Source organism: Olea europaea, chromosome 12 (assembly GCF_002742605.1).
Source record: "Olea europaea var. sylvestris chromosome 12, O_europaea_v1, whole genome shotgun sequence".
In the NCBI taxonomy this organism is placed as follows: Eukaryota; Viridiplantae; Streptophyta; class Magnoliopsida; order Lamiales; family Oleaceae; genus Olea; species Olea europaea.
The window spans coordinates 5,741,819-5,750,561 of record NC_036248.1 but is presented as its reverse complement, the minus strand read 5'-3'; the positions used below and the strand labels follow the sequence as shown (position 1 = coordinate 5,750,561).

The 8,743-nt window shown below is 34.5% G+C and overlaps 1 protein-coding gene across 1 annotated transcript; it reads right to left on the bottom strand.

Annotated features, from left to right (window-relative positions):
- Positions 1 to 272: 272 nt before the first annotated feature.
- LOC111405343 (homeobox-leucine zipper protein HDG11-like) lies at positions 273 to 4,329 on the bottom strand. Its single transcript, XM_023034170.1, has 10 exons — positions 3,862 to 4,329; positions 3,539 to 3,656; positions 3,192 to 3,380; positions 2,622 to 3,089; positions 2,429 to 2,530; positions 2,135 to 2,347; positions 1,859 to 2,039; positions 1,499 to 1,767; positions 1,310 to 1,399; positions 273 to 1,131 (listed from the first exon to the last, which is right to left on the bottom strand). Exons 1-10 carry the CDS (start codon positions 3,975 to 3,977, stop codon positions 727 to 729), a joined length of 2,151 nt encoding a protein of 716 aa, XP_022889938.1. The 5' UTR covers positions 3,978 to 4,329; the 3' UTR covers positions 273 to 726.
- Positions 4,330 to 8,743: the final 4,414 nt, after the last annotated feature.

The window sequence follows — 8,743 nt, the reverse complement described above, 5'->3', positions numbered from 1 at the left end:
ATTGGTGAATGACAATTATACCCCTGTAGCCATAAAAATTATTACCGTTGTACCCCTAATTCTGCCCTATAAATAGAAGGTTTTGGTTCTTAATAAAATACACACGTCTATTGACTTCTCCCTATTTTCTTCTCTTTTCACAACAGAAACAAAATTTATTTTCACATGACCACATATTATAAAATTATAAACGTGCATTGTAAGCATACCTAAGTAACAATAATAAAACTGCGATTACCTACTACCTGCTAAAGCAATAAATTTGGGTCCCATGCTGCAATTTTCCATGTATAAACAAAGTCAATACCCGAACCAATGTTAAAAAAAGGAAACAGAATATAGCGCAGGAAAGCAACGTATAGTGCGTTCTTGAGTCTTGACTTCGTGTTTAAGTGAAACAAATGTTGAAAATTCTCAAAAAAAAAAAAAAAAAAGGAACACCCAAAAAAACTTGGCTAAAAAATGACAACCTGCGGTGGTTGTGAATTATAATGAGGCTTGGCAGCAAAAACAGCAGTTGACAGCAGCACAGTAGCAGGATTATATGCATTGAGTAATAAGTCAGTGACCTTCAGCCATTGATGGTAGAAGCATTCAAATTCCCCAACTAACCAATATGGTTTCCTTTCTCTATTTTTTTACCATCAACACAAATAAGTGCAAGTTTGGTACGTAGTATCAGACAATATCGAACCATATAATGTTCGGTACTATCTAATCCTACTATCAAGAAGTAATGCAATTCATGGCAGCTTTAATTTGGTGGACGGTGCTGCTGATAAGGTTAGTAACTGTGGTAACTGATTCCTGGCTCATTTTGGCCGATGTTAAGCTGCTCACTAGGATTTGAAACACTATTGTGATAAGTGAACCTGATGAACCATCACCAATATTAGTGTTCAAACTGGTTGAGGCTCCATGGTCACTTCCTCTGGCTTGAAATTGGTCGTTTGGTCTACCGTCCGGTGAGATGGCGAACCCGGAAGGCAACAATTCAATGCACGAAGGGTCGGCCCCACTCATCACTATGTTTATGGACTGAAAATCCACCGGGCCGTACACGACTAGTGAACCCGATGAGTCGATGCAACATTCTTGAAGTATAAGCATGTTTTGGTTATTGTGGAGAGCCTGGTTTATGAAATTGATCAATACATGGATTTAAGTATCAGTTAACCAAAACTGGCATGTTTTGTCGAGTCCTAATATCAAGCATGTGCTATATGTCTTGCTGTACGCCAAAAAAATAAAAATTTTGCCGCTCTAGAAAAATGCAAATGACTATGACGATTATGGAGAGGAATTTTACCCGAAGAACAGAGATACAATTCCCTGGATGAGCACCATTTGCAATGTGAGCAATTTCTTGAACAGGATTTTGATTGGAAAGAACATCCCACTGTGTTTATAAACAATATGGAAATATAAAACAACTTTGTCTTGCGTAAAAGCAAAAGGAAAAAAATAAGATGATGCTCGTATAAAGTTCAATTCTCACCTGAGGTCGAGTCCTCTCGTCCCTGAAGAAATTGAAGATGTGTTGTGCAGAAATTGGAAGCCAAATTGTAGTGGCTGCACTGAGTACCACAGCATTAGGCTGGCCAGGATCGGTGCTCTTATGAAGTGCCGCACGCACTTCAAACTCGTTCGACCCTGAAACTGTCGTCCATTGTTCACCATTAGACGGGTTGATACTCACACAGAAGTTATTGACCATCCTCTGGGCAAGTTTCATCATGCTTCTTTTCCCTTCAGGCGATGGAATTACTGTAAATTTATTATATGCATAATGAAAATTAGTAAAACGTAAACACTTTGAACATAATTTTGGAATCCAAGTAAAAAAGTTGAGAATTGCCTCCTCCAATGTCACGAGTTGAATTGCCAGTAACCATAAGACATGCAAATCTTTCACATATCCTTTGAAGAGTGGAAAGCCATCTTTCTGCTCCAAATGCCAATCCACTGTGAATAAGATCTCTATAAAGCCTATGAATTGGGGCTCTATCTTCTATTTCCCAGTTTTCCACCCAAGTAACCTATTATTTGTAGAACAGAATTGTTGAATATTAAAGTTCGTATTGCTTCCTATATTACAAAACTAGATAGGGATAGAAATGTAATCAATTTCAACCTTGGAATAACCATTTGGCATGTCTTGTATCAAGCATCCAGAAGGAAGCCTGTGAGCTTTACTTGAAGAAGCAAATTGCTTCTCCTGATGGGGAAGATCATATGAAACATCGACAATAACCCATGCACCTTGTTCAATTTGCTGACAGAATCGGAGGAAATATATCTGCCTAGTCGGCACCAAAGGTGAAAGCACCTGCAACTCTTCATACATCTGCCAAAATAGTAATTCACTTAAAAAAACTGTAAACAAAACTCTCCAAGAAAACTGCAAAAGAAAATTTTTGCATATTACCAATTGCAATGTGCCAATTTGACTTCCCAGCATTCCTGGTGATATTACGTCAATTGTTATTGCCCTTGAAACGATTGTAGGAAATAATTCCATCCATTTACTCTGTTATTAAGCAAACAAAGAATATAAGAAAGTACGAGTAAAGTACACAAATGGTAAATGCAACGAAAAAGAAAGATTAAGAAAAACTCACCGTGTCCATAAGCATATCGACCAATGCCAAGCCATTCATTATCACAACACCAGAATCTCTTGAAGCTTCAATCCGAATATTGGGATTTTTCAAGTGAGTATTAGGCCTGGGGAAAATTCTCTCATAGCTTTCCAGATTAAGAACTTCTCTTCCATCAGCTGATTTCATCCAAAGTGGTTCATTGGTTTGCAAAAGCCTAATCAATTCATCCATTGCATTGCCAGCAACATCAGCCATGAGGGATTTATCCATATCCGAAATGCTCATTTTTGGGAAAAGTAACTTCTGTAAAGAACCGGTCAAGCTTCCTGGAAGAAGATCAAGATCAAGCGAAGGGCCAGCCATTCCGGGCCCTCCATAACTCGACATGGATAAATCTAATGACGATACATGAAAAGGCTGCACAGGTGGAAGTTGTGAAATAGGCCGGCCTATGTACTTGGCAGCAACGGTGGAAACTCTGTCAAGCTGCAAATAAGCAATACAACTAATGTTAGCAAACAGTTGGTAAAGGACTAAATAATCATCGATTTTCAAGATCGAATTAAAACTGCAAAAAAGGTGATAAACCTCGTCTTTCAACTGGATATTTTCCATTCGCAGTTTTTGCTCGTCCAAGTATGGATCTTCTGAAACTGGAGGCCCTCCACAAGAAGGGCATATCACATTCTTGAGTGCCTCTCTGATTGTTACGTTTACACACCTAATTTTGTCATTCTCTGACCGAAGTACACAATTATCTGATCTTTCATATTGTGCCTAAAACCGCCACAGAATACACTGTTTTAACATACTAGGGAAGGGGAATACAAGCAAAATATCTACACAGATTATAGTAGAGGATGATTAGACGAGCTAGAAACTGCTTTTTATCCTTGTACAAATAAAATTGAAGTACAAGAAAAGAAAGAGAGAACCTTCATTTGAGTCCTTCTATTTTGGAACCAAAACTTAATTTGGCGAGGAGCCAAGCCCAATTCTCTGCTTAACTGCGTTCTTGTTTTCTCATCTGGGTGGGGACATTCTTTGAACGTTCTTCATTTAGCAAAAGAAAAAAATAAATAAATAAATAAATAAATGTCAAAAATAGTGGAGTAATCTATGACCGTGCAGCTCACACTAGAACGGGTTTGCGAGGAGAAGGTTCTCAAGGTGCTTATGAATCGACGAGACAATCCTTTTACAAGCAAAGGCAATATCAAATATGCATGGGATTGCTAAAATAATAGAAAGGCCTTACCCTTCGAGTCTTTGAATTTGGTAGGCAGTGTGCCGATGATAACGCTTTTTCCTCCGGTCGGAGTCATCACGGTGGTCTCCGCCGCTGAAATCGTCACCTCCGGCGCCAAAATCCATTCCTTGATGACTAGCTAGCCTTACCAAAACCTCTGGTGCACATAATAAAGTTGGTAATAATACTGACAGTACTTGTATCCAAGAAACTCTGGCAAATCGAGTATTCCCATAATATTATAGTAATAACTGAGGTTACTATAATAAGAAAATCAAATAACAGATTACATGAAAAATAAAAAGAAGAGTCAAAAAATCATAAATAACAAGATTACTACTGTAACAACAAATGAAAAATTTGAAAGTTGAAGCCACTGGCCGTATTTCTTTTGGACACTGTAACGCACAGAAAATCGTGTACCCAGATGTGCAGCAATATGAAGAGAAATCTGGGGTGGAAGGTGTATGTAATTAAAGAGAAGATTGAGAAAAAAGATCATTAGCCACGCAACCCCACGCCACGCCACCCCACCCCACCCCACCCCACCACGTAATAATAGTCCTTCCTACCTCTACGTACTAGGTACGTACAAAAACTAATACATTGTTACAACTAATGTACTGTGTGTATACACTGTAACCGATGAATTTATTCATCCCGAGCTGAGAGAGAAAGAAGGCTTTCAAATTGTCGTAATAATATCGCTGCAGATGAGCGAGAAAGACATTTCTTTCTTTTCTCTCTCTTATTCAAGTGTTATTTTTTCAAAATTTGTATTCTGGAAAATTTCAATATTGGTCCTTAACTTATTGCTTGAGGAGCAAATTGGTATATATATTTTCATTATTATTTGCAGTCAATTCAGTCTTTACAAAGTTAAATTTTGTTTTCCAACTTTCGTCGTCGTATAAAAATTTTAAGTGGACCACCCGACAATTTAACAAAAAATTGAATTCTATTTGTCGATATATTATAATTAATTGAATTTTAAGACCTGTTAAAATGACCTCAAAACTTGTTCATTCATCTCGAAAGTCAACCGGTTCACCCTTGTTTGTTTGTTTGTTTTTTTTTTTTTAAAAACAATTGTTGTCTTTTAATTAATTTTTTTTTAACCTTGATTAAGAGTGATAATCAAGGTTTTTCTACTCTTTAGCCCTTTTTTGGGCCCCATTTTTGTCATAAAAATACATTTTTGAATAAATGTATTGATGTGAAGTGTGGTTAAAAAATATGAAAAAAATTGAATTTGAGTGAATATTGTTTTTTGAAAAATATGTGATTAAAATGATTTCGAAATACTGTTTAAGAATGCATTTTTTCGAAGAATTGGGCTCAAACAAGGGCTCAATGTTTTATTTTTGAGAATGTTTGGTTGTGCCGAATTTTCAAAGGTATTTGTAATTTCATAAAAAAATTATTTTACCTTGTCAAATATTTTGCTATTCAAGAAGCCTTGAACTCCGGTAATGAATCTCTCTCCGCCATGACCAACATCTCTAAAACCTCTGTCGTCGACTGCTCAAGAATTAAACGGTGGTGGAAACTAAACAATTCAATAAATTCTTGCTGTCAGCAGCAATGAGTATTCATNAATACTGTTTAAGAATGCATTTTTTCGAAGAATTGGGCTCAAACAAGGGCTCAATGTTTTATTTTTGAGAATGTTTGGTTGTGTCGAATTTTCAAAGGTATTTGTAATTTCATAAAAAAATTATTTTACCTTGTCAAATATTTTGCTATTCAAGAAGCCTTGAACTCCGGTGATGAATCTCTCTCCGCCATGACCAACATCTCTAAAACCTCCGTCGTCGACTGCTCAAGAATTAAACGGTGGTGGAAACTAAACAATTCAATAAATTCTTGCTGTCAGCAGCAATGAGTATTCATAAAGAAGATTTAACCTTAAAATAGTCACTTTTCACTAAGGGTCCGTTCGATAGCATAAAATTTCATAGAAAATGTCACATTTGAAGAATTCGTTTTCTACTTTGAATATTTGATACAAAAATGAAAAATATAATTCGAATTTCAAGATACAAATATTTAAAGCATATTTTTGACCAATTGGTCGAATTCTTGTGGTTTTAGTGATTTTTTCTTTTTCAACTTACATGAATTTGGTTTGCTTTTTTCACCTTTGCAATCAAACAAATCCTAATTTCAAACGCCTTTGCAAGAGCACTTTCAGCTTTGTCGTGTCAAACTACGTGAAGTTAAATTTGTTTCCATCTTTCATAATCTAAAAGAAGCATATTTCACAAGTACCATTTAACGGAAATTTAGACGGTTTCCGTTTTTAAAGTCTAATTTTTGTACTAATTTGTTGCTCGAACACTAAATGAGAAGCTAATGATGCAATTTCCCCATTTTATTATGTCCAAGCTTTCCGTACAATTAGCGTTTTAGTGGATAGAATACATTCTCTCTATTTTCCATTTTTTATATTGAAAACGCGTTACTATTTATGCCATCCATTAGCTGAAACGACAGATATGTCCTCTTCCGTTTTTGAAATTAATATCTAGCCTTGTTTAAGCTTCAGCTGTGTTTGATTACCAATATTTTTTTTATGAAGAATGTGCTTTTTCTATTCAAATTTTTACTTTTGTATTGTTTAATTGACATTTTTTCTATGAAAAATATTTTCTTACTTTTAGTCACGTATTTCTTCAAAATCAAGGAAAATATTTTCTGTAGAAGGAGTATGATTTAATCTTCCAGAGTTTTCACTTTCTCTCATCTACCCACAAATAAAAACGGACAATTATAATATTTTCAAAGTTGAAAATTAAATCAATCATACACATTTAGCCCCTGTTTGAGTCACATTATTCTAAAAATGAGAATAAAAAATATAATCGTTATGAGCTCCGCACAAAAGATAAAAAGTCAAATATGGTGACTTAATATGATGAATAAAGATCATATTTTTCATTTTAATGGGGTTCAAATAGGGCCTTAATTGACAATTTTCATGCAAATAAGTTATACGTAATTGAATTACCTATAATTTATTTTCTTTCCATGCAAATTTCATACTTGCAATCAAACGCACTCTTAACTCGATAATACAATTTTTTTTCAAACTCATTTTCAATCACATATTGTCTTAATAAAATAATTTTACACATAAATTTAAAATTTTTTCCTACTTTTTAACCGCGTACATCTATTCCAAGTCTATTTTTATCAAATAATGGAGCTTAAACAAGGGCTTAATACAATGTATTACACACATTACAAGAAACTAAAAACTGTGTAAGCCTGAAATGTAAAACCTTTTAACTCTCTGTATAATATTTTTAAACTCAAATTGAGCATAGATTTAAAAGAAAAGGGATAATTGAGGGTTAAAAGTATCAATCGAAATAAAGTAGAGTTGAATCTACTCATATTAAGAAAAGGTCCTCTTAATGCTCGATATGGATCAAACTGTCTCATGATATTCTAACCCAAACTCAAGAACATTAGGGTTAGATAATGCAAGAGATGTTCATAATATATGTCAATATTTCATTGCTCTTTAATATGGCTGTCTCGTTTCTTTTGGTTAATTGGCAAGTTCAAGCTTAAAAATCAAAATCAAAGACGTTTGCTCTTCCCTATCTTGCCCCATTTCTTCTGGCTTCCATTCTTGAGAATCCCACAGACAGAATTATAATAAAAAAGCATCAATTCTGAACAATTCTTGTCAAATTAGAATTTCTTCCTTGGCTTTCAACCTTGATTTTATGTTGATATTTTTACTTAACTAGTGATGACTGTAAAGTGAGTATTTAAAAAGACTCTATTCTTTTTCGAATGAGCGAACATTGTTCTCGACCCCAATTACACTGGCTAATGTAGAAAGGAGTTTTTCAAAATTGAAGTAAATAAAATCGTATTTTGACGTCAACAGTGCCTCAAGAAATAATGAATGAATTAAATATTATGTCCATTACACATGTTTCATTAGAAGAGATTTTAAATGTCAAGAGGCAAGAAAAATATTGTTCATATAGAGCCGGACGTTGTTCATTACAAGTTTGTGAATTGAAAATTTGCACAATGTTGTTAGAGGAGTGTTTAATGAAATGATAGAATATCCAAGTAGAGATTAGTATTACTTTTTTTGGGAAAAAAAAAAATATTATTCTTGAAAAGGCCCATCCAAAACTTTCTCCTAAGGCCCGAAAGTCTTGAGCCGGCTAAATCTAGCGTTCCCCATTGTGTAAGTAATCCCACAAATTATTGCATTAATTAATAATCTATACAACTAATTTCACATTAAGGGTCGTCTAAAATAAAAGACGCTCCAACTTCTATATTTTCTTGATGCATATGTGTTACATAATATTCGACAATATTAGGTATTTTTTTTTCTTTTTTGATATTTTCTAAAGTTGTCGCCTTTAAGTGTACCAAACATAATATAAGGGTTCGCTTGATAGCGTCGTATTCCATGAAAAATGTCACATCCGAGGAATTCCTTTTCTACCTTAACTGTTTGATACGTAAGTGGAATGGAGCTCGAATTCTAATGTACAAACACTTAAAGCATTTTTTGCCCAATTCTATGGTAATCAAATTCTTATGGTTTTGGTGGTTTTTTCTTTTCCAAATTACATGGAATTGGTTTACTTTTTCCACATTTGCTATCAAATGGACCCTAAAGGAAATAGAGAAGAATCTATGGTATTAACCTACCTATCTGTCTCCATACCCATGTCCCACCTCTCAAAATATTACATTCCTCAACTGTTTTTATTGGTGATTGTTGAGATTTCTAAGGTGCCTCCATAAATAAATAAAAAATGCCATCAATGTAGCCTTTGATGCAAAACAAAATAGGTTGTTTATATTGACCTATTTCATAAAGGACACAACATACCACAACAAATTAGCT

What these genes read in the sequence shown, in the direction of transcription:
- LOC111405343 (XM_023034170.1), bottom strand. Translation starts at nt 3,977, where the DNA reads ATGGATTTTGGCGCCGGAGGTGACGATTTCAGCGGCGGAGACCACCGT. An exon ending in CAAATTCAAAGACTCGAAGG is followed by an intron (nt 3,657 to 3,861) that starts GTAAGGCCTTTC and finishes TGCTAAATGAAG; the next exon opens with AACGTTCAAAGAATGTCCCC. An exon ending in ATATCCAGTTGAAAGACGAG is followed by an intron (nt 3,090 to 3,191) that starts GTTTATCACCTT and finishes GCTTATTTGCAG; the next exon opens with CTTGACAGAGTTTCCACCGT.